This window comes from Periophthalmus magnuspinnatus, chromosome 13, assembly GCF_009829125.3.
Source record: "Periophthalmus magnuspinnatus isolate fPerMag1 chromosome 13, fPerMag1.2.pri, whole genome shotgun sequence".
Taxonomy (NCBI): domain Eukaryota; kingdom Metazoa; phylum Chordata; class Actinopteri; order Gobiiformes; family Gobiidae; genus Periophthalmus; species Periophthalmus magnuspinnatus.
In genome coordinates, this window is record NC_047138.1 from 22,462,338 (window position 1) to 22,480,938 (window position 18,601).

The 18,601-nt window shown below is 42.1% G+C and overlaps 1 protein-coding gene across 1 annotated transcript in view; it reads left to right on the forward strand.

Annotated features, from left to right (window-relative positions):
* Window positions 1–18,601, forward strand: part of LOC117379840 (glutamate receptor ionotropic, kainate 1) — a 47,942-nt gene that overhangs the window by 21,109 nt on the left and 8,232 nt on the right. Inside the window, exons 6-11 of the mRNA XM_055225817.1 lie at window positions 2,000–2,053; window positions 8,585–8,758; window positions 9,362–9,505; window positions 12,162–12,269; window positions 15,009–15,122; window positions 17,781–17,984. Coding sequence (XP_055081792.1) covers window positions 2,000–2,053; window positions 8,585–8,758; window positions 9,362–9,505; window positions 12,162–12,269; window positions 15,009–15,122; window positions 17,781–17,984 — 798 coding nt within the window. The remainder of the gene's footprint in view (window positions 1–1,999; window positions 2,054–8,584; window positions 8,759–9,361; window positions 9,506–12,161; window positions 12,270–15,008; window positions 15,123–17,780; window positions 17,985–18,601) is intronic.

An 18,601-nucleotide genomic window follows, 5' to 3' on the forward strand; every position in this document is an offset into this window, starting at 1 on the left:
TAGTCATAGTTTATCCATAACAAACACCATGTTCGAGCACAAGGGTGTCCATCATTGCACATGGCACTAGGTTGGAGGTCGATGAACAACTTTGTCATCGTGTCATCTGACCTTCTGCTGCGTGTCTTGGACACTCGGGTGGACAGACCTGGCAGACCCAAGTGTATCATGAGGGTCTGCTGGAAACGTCTGATGGAACCCTCTGTCTGCAGGGTCTTCAACTCACGCCTCCGGTAGAGTTCTCCCATATCCCGGGGGAGGTTGGAGACATGGAGTTTGAGTGGGCCATGTTCTCCACCTCCATTATCAATGTGGCTGCATGTAGTTGTGGTCGCAAGGTCTCTGGTGCCAGTCGTGGTGGCAATCCCCGAACCTGGTGGTGGACGCCAGAGGTAAGGAATGCGGTCAGGCTGAAGGAGTACTATCAGGCCCTGCTGGCTTGTGGGACTCCTGAAGCAGCCGACAGATACCGTCAGGCCAAGCGTGCCGCAGCCCATGCAGTTGCAAAAACTCGGGGCTGGGAGGAGTTCGGGGAAGCCGTGGAGGAGGACTATCGGTTGGCCTCAACGAAATTCTGGCAAACCGTCCGACACCTCAGGAGGGGGAAGCAGTGCTTCACCAACACTGTTTACATTGCGGGCAGAGAACTGCTGACCTCAACTGGGGACTTTGTTGGGCGGTGGAAAGAATACTTTGAGGATCTCCTCAATCCCACTGTCAAGTCTTCTGAGGAGGAAGCAGAGTTTGAGGACTCAAAGGTGGACTTGTCCATCACCCTGGCTGAAGTCACTGAGGTGGCAAGGCTCCGAGGATGGAGGAGATCCGTCTCTAGATGTTGCGGGGCTGTCTTGGCTGACACACCTTTGCAACATTGCGTGGCGGTCGGGGACAGTGCCTCTGTTCAAGAAGGGGGACCGCAGGGTGTGTTCCAACTACAGGGGAATCACACTCCTCAGCCTTCCTGGTAAGGTCTATTCCAAGGTACTGGAGAGGAAAATCACCGATAGTCAAACCTCGGATCCAGGAGGAGCAGTGTAGTTTTCGTCCCGGTCGCGGAACACTAGAACGGCTCTATACTCTCCATCGGGTCCTCGAGGGTTCATGGGAGTGTGCCCAACCAGTCTACATGTGTTTTGTGGATCTGGAGAAGGCATTCGACTGTATCTCTCGTGGTGTTCTGGGAGTATGGGGTTCGGGGCCCTTAGTTAAGGGCTGTCTGGGGGCCCCGGGGAAGACCCAGGACACGCTGGAGGGACTATGTTTCGCTGGAGGAAGTGTGTGTGGAGAGGGAAATCTGGGGCCCCCTGCTGAAACTGTACAGTTCACAATTTTGGTCTCACAATTTATTTTATTGTTTCTGTAATAATAGTCCTGCCTTTTGAAACCACAGCTTCTCAAGAGATGTCACACAGCAAAGTTGACCCTTTTTTGACAAATCCAAAAGTAACACATTCGGTGACTGAGGGAAATAAGGCTGTTGATCTGCACCTCAGCCTCATTGACCACCATCTGCAACACACACATGCATAGAAGGGCAAAGTTGATGAAGTTCCTTGTCCCATGACACAACAACAGTATGCACAGTATTTCACTGATCAGAGTGGGTCACTCTGAATGACCAGGATGTCATGTATTATACATATATTAAAATTAAATATTATAGTATTCATTTTTATTATTTTATTGTATTACTTGTGAACACAATACTGTTGAATATAAATTATATTACTGTAGTACAAAAAGTATTAATTATAAATTAATAATATAAATAATATAATATTATTAATTATAAACATTCAATTGAGCACAGTTTTGCACAATATCCATTTTTTTTTCTTGTTGCCTGTTACAAGAAAAAGCAATATTGTAACCCATTAAGGAAACCGATGAAGCAGAATAAGATAATGCTGAAGACATAATTTGTGGTTTCAGTGAATAATACATTACTTCTAACACTACAGGAGAAGCAACATTTAACACTGTTCTTGTTCATGTTTAGATCCTGTCCATGGGCATGATGACAGAGTATTACCACTTCTTTTTCACTACACTGGTGAGTAAACAACCTGCTTACAAACACTTTAATACATAATACAGCAAACACTATGGAATTTAAAACCTCTGAGCACTTCCAGGGCTCCAGACAAACCATTGGGTTGGGTGCACAAGTTTGCCTAAGATTCTCAGTTGGGTGCACCAAAACCCACCGCTTATTTAAGACAAACATAATATATTGTCAAGATTTGCTTCCTGCTTCTGAAGAGTGCAGACGCAAACCTTTCTCGCTCCTTACTTTCATTTCAATCATTTTACCTCTTCCAGTGCTGGAAGATTTGTTTAGTTATGATTTTCTTTTAAGTAAACCAAGACTTTTAAACAATTTTTACATTTTTAAACTACATTTTTGACGAGCCAGCAACATGTCCAGGGAAAAAACCCCCAAAGGAATTCTTTCTGCAAATGCTGCTGGAACTATCAGCAATAAATTAATGAGCTACAAGCACAGATATTTGTTTTAAAATCTTAAAAAGGACCTCATCGGGCACTCCCTGTGACCTCCAGTGGTAAGCAACCCATAGTTACTTTCAGAGAAGAGGATAAAAAAAACTGCTACTTTCAACTTAAACCTTAATGATACGGGTCTTTTCAAAACTTTGTAAAGACAAGAATGCCAGGAATCCAGACTTGCTCTTATCCCAGTCACACTGTTTGTGAGATTACAAAACTCCTGACAAAAGTTTTGTCAACACACCAAGGAGTCAAACACCTGATTGTGCATGTGGATGCAGTTGACACTGGAATTAATCAGACTGAAATTTTGAAAAAGGATTTCATTGAATTATTCGAGGAGCTTGATAAAGTGGAGGTAACGACATTCATCAGTGAACCTCTTAGTAGCACAGGCAGAAGGAAGATGAACAAATTTACCCACTGTTTCAGCTGAACACATGGTTGTTCAACGCATGTGTAGCCAGAGGATTGCACTACATTGACAACTTTGATCTATTCTGGAAATGAGAGGACCTGCTCAACGGAAATGGCCCGCACCTGAGCAGAGGTTGAGTGAGAGCGGTGATAGATAACCTCCTACATGCTCTCAGACACTGGCCTGGACAGGGTCCTGGCTCAGTGAAAGAAGAGGAATGACAGAAGCATTTCTGTTGCGCCAGCCAGAGACCAAGCCAATGTGTCAGCACCACCAGCAGCACCACAACTACCACAACCACCTCCCCAGTGAAGGAGTCGCCACCAGCACCACAACCATCTCCCCCAGCAAAGGAGTCATCAATAGCAGCGCAACCATCTCCCCCAGCGAAGGAGTCATCACCAGCACCACAACCATCTCCCCCAGCAAGAGATTCAGAAGCACCACCACCTCCCCCAGAGAACAAGTCTGCAGCACCACCACCTCCCCAAGTGAAGGATCCATCTCCAGGGTCACTTTCCCCCGGGCCCTACTCACAGGCCCTTATCTGTCTGTGACAGCCCCAACAGAGGTTTCAGTCACAGCAGCACCCCCATCACCTCCCCTGCCCACAGACCAGCCCTGGGTCCCCTTTGCTACATCTACTCCCTCTAGGGACTCCTCACTCTCCTTTTCCTCCCCACCTTTACCCATACCCCTTCCCAACCATCTAGAAAGCCTCATCAGATCAGGAATTAAGATGACTCCCCTGACACCTAATATAGTGCGATCAAGAGTTAAACTATGCTGAACTCTTCCCCGTACCCACCTATGCCCTGTCGTCTTTCACCAACCCCTTCTTCTTTTAATCTTGATTTTATGTTTTTAACCGAAACATGGCTCGACAAAAACACAGGTAATGCAATTCTAGTGGAGTCAACTCCACCCAACTTCAAATTTGAATCTGAAACACGAGTAAAAACAAAAAGGGTGGAGCTGTGTGTGCATTTTTTAGAGATAATTTTGGTCACTCAAAGGTTGTCATTTGTCATGTTTTCATCTTTTGAGTATGTTTTCTTTAAAACTGAACTAAAACAATCACCCTCCATACTCTACTTAGTCATATACAAACCTCCCCCACACTGTCTAAGCTTTATTGATGATTTTACTGAGATACTTTCAGTCATATGCACAGACTTTGATGGTTTAGTCATCACAGGTGATTTTAATGTACATGTGGATAATGTGTTTGACAGAAATGCTAAAGAGCTCAGTTCTGTCCTTGAAACCTTTGGTCTGGCTCAGCATGTCAGCCAGCCCACCCCCAACAGAGGGCACACTCTGGACCCGCTCATTACAAAAGGAGTAAATATTTCAAATGTTAATGTGGTGGTTGTTGCTCTGTCTGATCATTTCTGTCTTTTTTGACTTGTCTTGTTATTCCCAAACCAGTGGCTGGTTCTGCAGTTGTTCGAAGAAGACACATACATAATAACACAGGGAAACTTTGAAAATGCCTCGTGTTCTGATGTTGATGATTTGTTGAACTCTGTGTCTTCAAGTGTTTTTAATGTTCTGGACCCTGATGAAGGTTAAAGATAAGCAGAAAGCGCCATGGAGGAATGATGACTCGGTCAGGGCACAGAAAAGCGAGTGCCAGAGGGCCGAGCGGGAATGGTGCAAGTCAATGCTCCAGGTTCATTATGAGATTTATAGAGAAAAGATGCACACGTACAACCACACTTTATATAGAACAAGGGAGAGGTATTTTTCTGACATTATTGGAAGTTGTAGTAACAACTCTCATGTCCTGTTTGCAACAGTAAACAGATTAACAAACTCTCCAGCTCTGCTGCCGTTAGAACTCATTTCCACATCTAAGTGCAATGAGTTTGCACTATTCTTTAATGACAAATTTCAGGACATTAAAAATGCCAACAATTCCACGATGCAAATAACAACCCAGTACCCACCTAGACACTTATAGCTGACTCACTTTGCACCTGTAACTGACAAAACCAAGAGATCGTCACCAGTCTGAGTTCATCTACATGCTGCTTCGATGTGTTACCCACTAAATTTCTAAAGTCCGTGCTCAATAGTTTTCTGTCACCACTCGCTTGTATAGTTAACATGTCCCTTCAATCTGGAACATTCCCAAGAGCTTTGAAAACTGTGGTTATCTATCCTCCCCTAAAGAAGAGGCCATTTTTAGGCAAAATCCTTGAAAAAGTTGCTTACCAAATGAACAACTCGTTTGATGTCTTCCAGTCAGGTTTAGACCCCACCATAGCACTGAGACTGCTCTGATCAAGGTGACATCCACTTGAACACTGATGCAGGCAAAGTCTCAGTCTTGATCCTGTTAAATCTGAGTGCTGCATTTGATACTGTTGATTATGGGATCCTCTTACTAGAGGTAAGAGACTAGAGAACTCGGTGGGCATCTCTGGTATGGCACTAAACTGGGTCAAGTCCTATCTAGAAAACAGGGAGTACTTTGTTGAAATTGGAAAATGTCTCTCAGATAAAATGTCCCTGACCTGTGGGGTGCCGAAGGGGTCAGTCCTGGGACCCCTGTTGTTCAATCTCTATATACTGTGGTTAGGCCAGTTAATACACAGCAATAATGTGTCCTACCACAACTACCACAACTGCAGATGACACTCAGATCTATGTGTCACTAGCAGCAGGTGAATATGGACCAGTTCACTCTGCCATTGCATCCAACAGATCAGTGTGTGGATGCAAAACAACTTTCCCCAGCTAAACTCAGACAAGACTGAAGCCATAGTCTTTGACCCACAGAAATATAGAGAAGGTGTTAGCAGTCACCTCCAGTCTCTCTCTCTAAAACCTTAAAATCAGGCTAGAAATCTAGGGGTAATTATGGACTCAGGCTTGAACTTTAACAGCCACATCAAATCAGTAACATCTGCAGCTTTTTACCACCTAAATACATTGCAAAAATCAAAGGTATAATGTCAAAGCCAGACTTGGAGAGACTTCTCAATGCACTTGTCAACAGTAGGTTAGACTACTGTAACGGCCTGCTCACTGGCCTCTCCAAACGAGTGTTAAGACAGCTGCAGTACATCCAGAACACTGCTGCTTGGGTCCTGACTAGAACTAGGAAGTATGAGCACATATGCCCTGTGCTTAGGTCTCTGCACTGGCTTCCTGTAGCTCAAAGAAGAGAGTTTAAAGCAGCTCTGCTTGTGTACAAGTCTCTCCATGGCCTAGCACCAAAGGACATCTCTGACATGTTAGTGTCATATGAACTATCTCGCACTCTGAGGACTTCAGGGACCGGCCTCTTGCTGGTGCCCAGAGTCAGGACTAAACATGGGACATCAGCATTTCAGTTTTATGCAACTAAAACCTGGAACAATCTTCCTGAAGATTAAGTCCAGGCTTAAAACAGTTCTGTTTAGGCGTGCATATGACGGAAACGTTTTTATTTTGCACTCTTCTGTTTTTTTATGATTATTTGTGATTATTTATGTTTTGATTTATGTGATTTAGTGTCCTTCTTGTTCTGTAAAGCACTTTGAATTACTTTGTGTACGAATTGTGCTATACAAATACACTTGCCTTGCCTATATTGTCCTTAAATTGCCTCAACAATAAAGAAAAAAAAAAGAATAAATAAATACATAAATAAATAAAAAAAAATATATATATATATAATTCTGTCAACTGGACAATAGTTTTAGAGTGAAGAAATTTTGCTGGTCATCCAAGTGTCTTCTTCAGTTCTGGTCAGATTACTGGTGAACACTGCCTTGTATCTATCTGAAGGGAGCAGCTGACTGCACTGAAACTGAAACACCTGCTCGTGACCTGAACATCTGCAGCTCCGACTGGCTTTAGCTTTAGCGTCTGGTCAGAGATGAGGGCAGATTAAAAGAATAAAGCTTTTTTCTTTTAGTTGTCAGCTAAAATAATCATTTAAGTGTGTCCTATATTATTTAATCCACATTTATAAGGGGATGTGACGAGGATTGCGCCTGACAAAATGGTCACACTCTGGAGCCCTAACTTTACATGTAAAGGAGTTTACTGGTTTTGTGTTTATCTTCATTAGGGGTGGGTAATAATACTGTAGTTGTTTAATTATAAATTACAATACTGAGTATATTATCTATAATAAAAACTATTCAAACTTACATAAAGAAGACAGCAGAAGTCTAGTATCCCAGTCAAGTGTATAAAGTGATCTTAAAGTAGTTTAATGGTCCATTCACATTTTGTGCTGGACTTGAACCTCAAACAAGACATTTACAGGCACATTTTAGCAAGTTCCTGATACAGTGCTATCGTCTGAATATCGTTTTCGAGATGATTCAGAAGTTAGCTTGACTGTTGACCAGCCTGACCAGCCAGTCCCTTCTACTTTCTGTTTGAATCCAGAACGGTCGGATCATAAAATGTGAAATACCTCCGTCTGAACTTGTGACGATCCAACCACAGTCGGTCATTTGTATCACGTGTTTTTCAAATTCTTATAAAATATATAGATTCTTTTACCTGAGATAAATAACAGTTTGGTGCTTTGATTTGTTGACTCTGCAGAAATGTGCGCTGTTTCTCAGTCATCTGTGTTCCCCCCCATCCCTTGCCCTCCCCTTTGGGCCATGCATCTCTCATTTGTTAATCTGCTTGTCAATCATGTCTATCTGAAATCATGGAGCTAGGACACGGTTACAAACTCACATGTCTATAAACTACTATAAAAGCTTATGGTTCTGGCTGACCAGATAAGCCCAACAGGGGTGCTAGAGGCTACAGAGGATATTTTTGTAGTAGGGAATAAAGATGATGTGAAAAGACTATCCAAATGAAGCACTCAAATACTTATATCATTGCATTTGACCTATATTCCAAAAATTGTATGTACGCTTTCAGTACAATATTCACTGTCTAATATTTGTGAATAAAATAGCAGTTATAACGTGCTTTTCAACTAATCTGGTTTAATCATTTCACAGTTTTGAATGATTATGAATTATGAATTTATAGCCCAAGATTATACATTTTGGAGTATCAGTGATCTGTTGCATGACACAAGTGGTTTTATTGAATGTGTCCCTGCTGTACATTGGGCTGCTAACCCATAAAGATGATTATGTTGAAGGCAAACTGCTGTGTTTTGTAATCCTTGGCATGCATTCTAAAGTGCTCCAGTTTTTAATCAAGCGTGCCTTTATCCTGGGCACTAGGTCATATCTCCAAAAACAATTTTCAGATATGAATGGTGAGGTAAGAATATTTAAATCTCTTTGAGCTGTATTATTTCTGCATTGAGGTCCTCTAGTTTTCATTATTCACTTTACGTACACGGTACTCCACATTTCATCTACCCCCTATCTCCTTAGACTCCGAGTTATACATGTAGAGATAAAAAATGTCACATAGCCATTTTTCAATAATAATAACATGTATATGCTGCTGTTTATTACAATGAAATGTCACTTTGAAGAGATAGGACTTTTGAACTGGCCCATTATATTTATTATATTTATTATTAAGTCGCTTTAGATCAATATTACTGTTTACAATGAAGACAAAGTAAAATAATAATCAAGGTACGTGATAGTTTAATACTAAATACCTGTTAAAAGCATCATATGTGAATATGTAAAGGTCAAAAATGCCTCCCTTTGTTTTCTGGTGTAGGACCTCTTTGCCCTGGACCTGGAACCGTACCGCTACAGTGGGGTGAACATGACGGGCTTCAGGCTACTCAACATCGACGATCCCCAGGTGGCATCGGTGGTGGAGCGATGGGCCATGGAGAGGATGCAGGCCCCATCCAAAATAGAGAATGGCATGATGGAGGGCATGATGACGGTGAGAGCAGGATTGAGAACACCACTGTATGCTTTGTCAATGTGAAGCACTCTGTAATATTCTATGTTGTCCATATTAAGTCAAAGCAAGGTTGAAAGGATGTGGTCTAGAATAGAAATAGGTCAATAGGTCAACAGGTATCAATACTGAAAAAACAAACAAACAAACAAACATAAATACAGCAGAATTGAACCTTTTATTGAATAGTTTTAGAATGGTATAGGGCTATTGCAGAATTAATAAACCTGGCTATTTAAAAGAAACAAGGCTATCATTTTGTATAAGTTTATTTTTTGGTCCCGTATTGAGCCCTTTGTGGCATAGGGGAACAGCTGTGCATAAACATTTTACAAAATGCCTATTCTGATTTCAGAGTCCTTCTTGGAGTGTCATCTGCATGGCACACATATTTAGTAAGCAACAGAATAAAATAGGTCAATTATGAATCTATTTTTCTTTAAGATAAAAGACTAAAAACACAGAGTCTAAAAGGTAAATTTAAATCAGTCCTGGCCAATCAAAACAAGATCCATATTCTGAATAAAATGGATGTTGTTATACTGAATCTTTGATTCTGACCTGTCTCTGCTCCCTGCTCTCCAGACTGAAGCTGCTCTGATGTATGATGCGGTGTACATGGTAGCCACAGCCTCTCAGCGTGCCTCCCAGATCACTGTCAGCTCACTGCAGTGCCACCGACACAAGCCATGGCGCTTTGGAGGACGCTTCATGAGCATGCTCAAAGATGTGAGTACACCCATGGGCGACTGCTCCCACCCACATCCTACTCTCTCCGTGACGGACACAAGCAGTGGTGAAGGATTAGGAATGAGTGAATGAGCAGAAGTTCACATAGAGGTGGGCGTTGTGAGACGACAGAGATAGAGTGTTATTGAGATGAGATTATTATTATTATTCAGTGAGACGCATTGCTGGCTGCAAATATTTACTTTATCTTTCTTTTTTAAAAGATATGACGGCAAAAATGTTTAGACATCCACAGCCTTGTTTTACTACAAACCTATTAGACAACAGTGTTGTAACATTTTGTGCAATGCCCTCTTTGCACTTAAATGTAAAGTCTTTCTTTCAAGCTGGTGGCCACTTCAAACTAATGGAGTTTGCTTGAGTTTCAGATGCTAAAAGTATGTAAATGTTGACCTGATCTATCATCAACCGATATATTGCTCTAGTCCTTGGTGTAGCTGGCATCCACATCTCACCGATTAGAAATCTAATCTAATCTAAACCAGTCTTATTCAATTTAAGGCGCAGGGGCCAGATCAGGCCCTCCAAGTAATCTGCCCACCTTCCTTAGGGGACTGGGTGGGCATGTCTGGTATGGCACTAAACTGGTTCAAGTCCTATTTAGAAAACAGGGAGTACTTTGTTGAAATTGGAAAATGTATATCAGATAAAATGTCCCTGACCTGTGGGGTGCCCCAGGGGTCAATCCTGGGACCCCTGCTGTTCAATCTCTACATGCTGCCGTTAGGCCAGTTAATACGCAGCAATAATGTGTGTGGATGCAAAACAACTTTCTTCTGCTAAACTCAGACAAGACTGAAGTCATCACCTTTGACCTGTGCTCGGGTCTCTGCACTGGCTTCCTGTAGCTCAAAGAATAGACTTTAAAGCAGCTCTGCTTGTGTATAAGTCTTTCCATGGCCTAGGTCCAAAGTATATCTCCGACATGTTAGTACCATATGAACCATCTCGCAATTTGAGGACTTCAGGGATCGGCCTCCTGCTGGTGCCCAGAGTCAGGACTAAACATGGGGAATCAGCGTTTAAGTTTTATGCAGCTAAAACTTGGAACAGTCTTCCTGAAGATGTGAGACAGGCCTCTACTTTGACAATATTTAAATCCAGGCTCAAAACGGTTCTGTTTAGCTGTGCATACGACTGAAAGGTTTTTCTTCTGCACTCTTCTCTTTTAATGTTAATTTTATGATGATTATTTGTGATTATTTATGTTTTGATTTATGTGATTTTAATGTTTTTCTTATTCTGTAAAGCACTTTGAATTACCTTGTGTACGAATTGTGCTATACAAATAAACTTGCCTTGCCTTGCCTTGCCTTCCAAATATTAAAAATTATAAATTTTTTGTTTAATGGTTTAGACCTGGTTCAATTCTGGGGTTATGTCTGGTTTGGTCAGAGTTTAGTTCTTGTTTAAATTGCTTTAGACCTGGTTTGGTCCTGGTTTAGGCTTGGTTTAATTCTAGTTTAGTCCTGGCTCAGACATGGTAGGTATAGTCTTGTCCTAGTTAAGTGCTTGTTTAATATCTGTACTGGAGTGGCAATTTATGTATTTATCTAAAGTGCACCTTTGGCCCAGAAGCCATGGCTCTCACCCTCAGGAACATGTAGTAGAAAAGGACAAAAAGCCACTAAGCAATGTGGTCTACTCCATTCAGTGTGTTAGTTTCAATGTAGATAGCTAAGTAATCTGACCAGAGGTGAAGAATGGATGGTGAGCGAAATGTCTTCATTATATATATATATATATATATATATATATATATATATATATATATATATATATAAAAAGCTCCCAGGCCTTCGCTGAGCACATCATCTGCTGGGGCTTTGTCTTTGATGTACTTATGGATCTTGGATGTTTCATCCTGGGCTGTGGCTCTCACGGCCACTAGTCCGTCCTTGGCCTCCTTCCTTTCGGATCGCGTACAGTCTAAGGGTGGTGGATTTGGGATGGAACCCGCCATGCATTGTCAGGAGCTTTCGGGTCTTAACATCTGTAGTGTGTATATATATATATATATATATATATATATATATATATATACACACACCATATATAGCCTTCATCCCAAATATTTCAACCTTTTTTTGTTAAAAATGTATGCAATATAAATAATATACTAATCCAAAATATAATGACTGCTAAAACAATAGTTGCAGCCCTACGGTGAATGAAATGAAAATAATAATAATAATAATTAATATTATTAAGACGATGACGACGATAATGATGATGATGCATCACCACAAACCTCCTGCTTGTTTGTTGTTCCTTTGGCTATAATCTTCCACAGAAGTATAATGTACATATGTAACAGGAACAGAATCTGTCAGATCACCAGGTGATTTTTTTAGGAGGCTAGCCAAAATGGAAAAAAAAAAGTGTTGCTAATTTAGATAAATTTAATCTGTATGCTTATATCTTTTTATTCACTTTAACCAAATGAGGGTAAATGTCTGCTGTATTCTCCTCGCCCCCTCACTGGTGCCTCCTCACATCAAATCCTCAGTCATTACATTACCCCAGACTACATATTTACACCAAGTCAGTGCAGAGAGCCCATTACAACTCACTTAGTCACTGGTCATTAGCATGTGAAGTACTCAGGTGGGTTTGTTTTGCTCCTCTGACTCAGGCGCAGTGGAACGGTCTGACAGGACAGGTCCTCATCAACAAAACAGACGGGCTCAGGAAGGAGTTTGACCTGGATGTGATCAGCCTAAAGGAGGACGGCCTGGGCAAGGTGAGGAACGGCCCCTGAGATATCAATACAAAGGCTATAGGACATCATCAAAGCACTACAGAAAATGGACTGGAGTTTCGGCTGGAGAGCCTGACTACCAAATAACGCCAAATAACAATTTTGATTTGATCATGATTCATGTACACTTTATATTTTCCTATTGCTTTTAAGAGGTAAATAAAGTAATCTGTTAACAGTGATTGGCTAAATTCAGCTGCAACTCAAAGCCTTATAGACTCTAACCAATTGGAGAGTCGGTGGTATCACCACAATCAAAATAAATTTTTTTTACCATTTTGCCCAGCCCTACTTTACTTTAGGTGTCTGCCTAAAGTAAAGTAGGGACGCTGGACAGACCTCACAGCCATTACAGTCCTTGTTGTTCCACTGGCACTGTTCGCTTGGGGACACCTTCGAGCGTGTCTGTTTAGTGTGGGTCCGTCCAGTCAAGTTGCGTTTCCATGCTCTGGGCACGGCGCTGGGTTCTGGTGCAGGGCTGTGCTCTATGAGACACCCAAACATTACAGATGTTTTCTTAATAAATAACATTTGAATTATAGTCATAATCCATCCATCCATCCATCTTCTTCCGCTTATCCGGGGCCGGGTCGCGGGGGCAGCAGTCTAAGCAGGGACTCCCAGACTTCCCTCACCCCGGACACGTCCTCCAGCTCCTCCGGTGGGACCCCAAGGCGTTCCCAGGCCAGCCGAGAGACATAGTCCCTCCAGCGTGTCCTGGGTCTTCCCCGGGGCCTCCTCCCGGTGGGACATGCCCAGAACACCTCCCTAGGGAGGCGTCCAGGAGGCATCCTGAGCAGATGCCCGAGCCACCTCAGCTGGTTCCTCTCAACGTGTAGGAGCAGCGGCTCTACTCCGAGCTCCTCCCGTGTGACCGAGCTCCTCACCCTATCCCTAAGGGTGCGCCCGGCCACTCTGCGGAGGAAGCCCATTTCAGCCGCTTGTATCCGCGATCTTGTCCTTTCGGCCATTACCCAGAGCTCATGACCATACCTACCCTCACCTATGGTCATTATAGTCATAATTATAACACAAATTTCAGAAAAAAAATAATAAAAATCACTTATGGTACTGTGAGACATGGCTAAAGCTAGTGTAACTACTGTTTTTTCATCAGCTTGTTCTGCATTTATTTCACTTATCTGCACCTCTATTATGTGTTTTAATTTCTTTGTATGCAGTGCATTGGGTTTGGCTCATGTTAGATTTTGCGATGCATATCAGCTCAAAATATAATGTTGCTATAACTGGAAATATGACATCAAGTCAGTGGTGAGATACTATTTTCTGTTTATATTTGCTTTTTGCTGTTTTGAGTCTACATTCTCTCTTGCCCAATCATCTTGATTCTTGTGTAGCGGTGCCTTAGCTAAAGCAATTCGTCAGTAAGCTCCAGGGTTCACTTCGGACCCCTCAAACGGGGTGGTATGGCTCATTTTAGACAGTGGAGACACTGGGGGCCATACTGATCTGCTCCAAAGTGAACCAGTGGAATCGATGCTTACTTTGGTCTAGGTTGTGGTCTACTCTCTGCTCTGATGTGCAATCTGGATTTTGTTCTGGTGCCTGTACCAAAGACTCAGGAGGATGTAGGTCTGGACTCTGATTAGTGCTGTCTCGACTCTGGCGTGAAATCTGATCTGGTGAGGTCTGGTGTGTAGAACTTAAGCTACTCATATGACAGTCTTGTATGTGTTAAATACTTGTCCTTGTTATTTCTACAAGCCAAACCCAGGCACCAATCGTCTGAACAAAGTGTGGAAAAAGGTTTGTATGGAGCTAATACACAGTGGTCTTGTGCTCTCTGGCCCATAGACCCCCTCCAAGATCTCTCTCCTCTCTCTCCCTAGAGCCCCTTGTAGCCTCCTTCACTTTTTATCTTGCAAAATATGATAACACCTGCCATTTTATACAAAGATTTTTAGATTAATTAATTGGCAACTTTTGATTTAGAATAATAGTTTTAATAAGTAAGTAAGTAAGTAAGTAAACTTTATTTATATAGCACCTTTCACAGATAAAATCACAAAGTGCTTTACAGAGTGCAAATAAAAATAGATAAAAATAGATAACAATAAATGTTCAACAGATAAAATAAGACAAAGAGTAGTAAATTAACTAAAAGCTTGTCTGAATAACAGTGTCTTCAGCTGCTTTTTAAAGGAGTCAACAGAGTCAGCCACATGAAGAGACAAGGGCAGGGCATTCCACAGTTTAGGGGCTACTGCTTGAAAGGACAGGTCTCCTCGAGTTTTAAACCGGGTCTTAGGGACCTTCAAAAGGTTTTGGCCCGAAGACCAGAGGGAGCGGCCAGAGGTGTAAGGAACCAGCATTTCCGAGATATATTCAGGGACCTGAATAAGTCAAAACTAAAATTTTAAAATCAATTCTAAATTTGACAGGTAGCCAGTGTAAAGAGGATAAAACCGGAGTAATGTGTGCCCTTCTGTTGGTTCCTGTTAAAAGCCTCGCTGCAGCGTTCTGGACCAACTGGAGACGAGTGACTGCTGATTTGTTAAAACAAGTAAAAAGAGAATTACAATAATATTCTCTTACATGACAGTAGTAGCACAGTCATAAACATAGGTGCCATAATGCCATTATGTACTGTATTCACAAATGCTACCTATCTCCTCTCTGACCTCTGACCCCTATTAAATCAAATAATACTGTAATGTTCATTTCAATATGACTAACTTCTAATGTGTCATTTTTCTCTAGATTGGAGTGTGGAATTCCAACACTGGCCTTAATTTGACAGAAAACAACAAAGACACTTCTACCAATGTAACAGACTCTATGGCCAACCGGACACTCATCGTCACCACTATTCTGGTAAGAAAAACACAAAAACATACACCACAATTCAAAAGGGTTTTAGCAGTTTTATGCACTTTTAGGCACTGAAAAAATTATAAGGATTATATGTATATTTATTTTTGTTTTTTAAGGTGAGACACTACAGGCAAAACTTTTTTCAATATTTTGTTTTTGGTCAGTTTTCTCTCACTACATATTGACTAATTTAAGAAAAAAAGAGGCAAAATTTACCATTTTATTATGCAAAAATGGGGCCCGTCCACCTCCTCTGGTAGCACCCCAAGGCGGTTCCAAGCCAGCCGAAACACATAGTACCTCCAGCGGGCTCCAGGACACCTCCCCATGGAGGTGTCCAGGGTGCCCAAGCCACCTCAGCTGGCTCCTCTTGATGTAGATGAGCAGTGGCTCTACTCCGAGATCCTCCCTTGTGAACGATCTCCTCACCCTGTCTCTAAGGGACCGCCCAGCCACCCTGCAGAGGATACTCATACTTCGGCCCCTTGTATCCACAATCTTGTCCTTTTGGTAATTACCCAAAGCTCATGACCATAGGTGAGTGTAGGAACATAGATTGACCAGTAAATTGAGAGCAACAGTCCAATACAGCCACTGCATCACCACAAATGCTGCACCGATCCGCTTGTCAATTTCATGCTCCATCCCCCCCACTCGTGAGCAAGACCCCGAGATATTTGAACTCCTCCACTTGAGGCAAGAACTCTCCACCCACCTGGAAGCCACCTTTTCCTGGTCGAGAACCATGACCTCGGATTTGGAGGAGCTTCATACTCAGCTGCAAACCGCCCCATTGCCTGCTGCAGGTCCTGGCTCGATGAAGCAATCAGGACAACATCATTTGCAAACAACAGGTCTAAGATCCTGTGGTCTCTGAACCGGACCCCCTCCGACTCTACACTGCTATTCGTCCTGTATGCCGACACAACAGTGAGAGACCTGTCACTGACCCAAAGGTGCAGGGGCACGATCCTCTTGTTCACTGGGGTGAACTCCAACACACCCTTCAATGAGAGGGGCTGCACCCTCTTATGCAGGGTCCTCTCAAGGAGTTGGGATCCAGAGCCCAAACTGTGCGTAGAGGTGATGACTATATCTAGCCGTAACACTCAAACTCCTGGACAAGCTCAGGCTCCTCCCCCAGCGAGGTGACATTCGGTGTCCCAGAGCCAGAGTCTCCATGTCTGGAGATCCGGATGCTGAGGCCCCCTCCTTCGAATGCCGGACAGCTTTCTCCAAACCAGCCTTTCACGGATCCTCCCGCAGTTGGTGGGTCCGGGGGAGGATGGCCCCACGCCGCTCCTTTGGGCTGTGCCCAGCCGGACCCTGTGGGGAAAGGCCTGGCCACCAGGTGCTCCCTGTTGAGCACCCACCCCAGGCCTTGCTCCAGAGTAGGGCTTCAGTAACGCCAGTCTGGGTGACGTAACTGACCTTGATTGCATCCTCATCATAAAGGGTTTCTGAACCGCTCTTAGTCTGACCCACCCCCCAGGACCTATTTATCATGGGTAACCCTACCAGGGACATGAAGTCCCCGACAACATAGTTCCCAGGATCATACTCCTCCACCACTGTAAGTTGGCGGTTCAAGGAGGGGGCAAAAAGGGAGTATTGTGCAAAAATCGACCTTTGGATCATTATCCATGCATGTTTGAAAATGTATTTTTTCCCTATCAACCTGCAGTGTTGCACCTTAACCAGTAACTACACTACTAGTCAAAAGTAGGGACACACTTTTTAATTCTTGTTACTTCTTTATTTTCATCATTTTCACCATTTACAATGTAAATTCTCACTGAAGGTATCAAAACTATGAATGGACACATGAAATGTAGTAAAAATAAGTAAAAAATAAACAAAAAATGAATTCAAAATAACTCAAAACTAGTTTTAGATTGTTGTTTTGTTTTTTTTAATAGCCACCCTTTCTTTTGGTCACTGGTTGTCAGGGCATTTCTTCACCTTGACATGGCACAAGGCACAGCTGTGAAGTGAAAGCCATTTCCGGAGCCATTTTGTGAGAAGGTCAAGGGTTTGCATCGCTGTCAACAAAGTAAAGGGTGGATACATGACAATCAAATATATATATAAAAAAAAAAGTTATTTAACCTTTTGCTACATAATTCCATAAATCTTGCTTCATATATTTGATGTCTTCTGTATGTATATAAACTATAGAGAGCAGTAAACATGAGAAAGTATGTCCAAACTTTTGACTGTTAAGTATATATGTTTGATAAATCTTGATAAGCTATTATGTATGTGTGTATATATATATATATATATATATATATATATATATATATATATATATATATATATATATATATATATATATATATGTAAATTTTGGACTATAGAGCGCACCTGAATATAAGCCGCACCAGCTAAATTTGAAAAGAAAATCAATTTTGTACATGTATAAGCCGCACCTGAATATAAGCCACAGGTTTTCATATTGTAACATGAGGTATTTTCACAAAATTCTAAATAAGCTGCACTGTTGTACAGGCCGCAGGGTTCAAAGCGTGGGGAAAAAGTCACGGCTTATAGTCCGAAATTTACGGTAGTTACCTATTGCCCGAAATGTCACTCCTGAACTCTAGCTCTAGAGTTTTGATCTCAAAATGTCTCGTATATCTCCATACACAACTGTAGGAAAACCCTTATGTGATGTATAAGAAGTCGGACAAGCCTCTGTATGGGAATGACCGTTTTGAAGGCTACTGCTTGGACCTGCTCAAAGAACTGTCCAACATCCTGGGCTTCTCCTATGAGGTCAAACTGGTGTCCGATGGAAAGTATGGAGCTCAGAATGACAAGGGCGAGTGGAACGGCATGGTACGCGAACTCATCGATCATGTGAGTAAGACAAATGAAAGTGAAACTCAACACAATATTTCACTACTAAACTGTGTATATGGTGTTTTGACAGCATTATCTACTGTTCCTAGTCATATTTGGCAACTTTAGTGCAAATTAGGTAAATTAAACAATAAGTGTGTGCTGCCTTCATTGACCTCTGTAAAAAAAAAAGTAGTTGGTGATGCCCTAGTTAAAGCCAGGCGTTTCTGATTATAAACACCTGGCTGCATGGGTGGAGATTGAAGTGTGGATACCTGTTAGACTAATCACACGTTTCTTATATGTCGAGACCCCACCCCTCGACCTTCCTCACTCTCTCCTTCAGTCCTCCAGGTACTGCCCAGTTCAGGAGCTCTATTTGAAATCTGGTGGAGTTTAGGTGTTTAGTTCCATTTTAAAGATGCACTATGCAAATTTTCTGGCACATTTTCTGGGTTGGCCACCTATTTGTCTCCATGATGTTTTTGCTTTACCTGTAATGTTTGACAGTATGGTGTAAATGCTTGTAACTTGCATTTATTCAATTACTCGTGTATTTAAAAAAATACATTGAATACATGCATCTGCTTGTATTTATGGAGTTAGACTGGTTTGATGCCATACTCTCGAACATT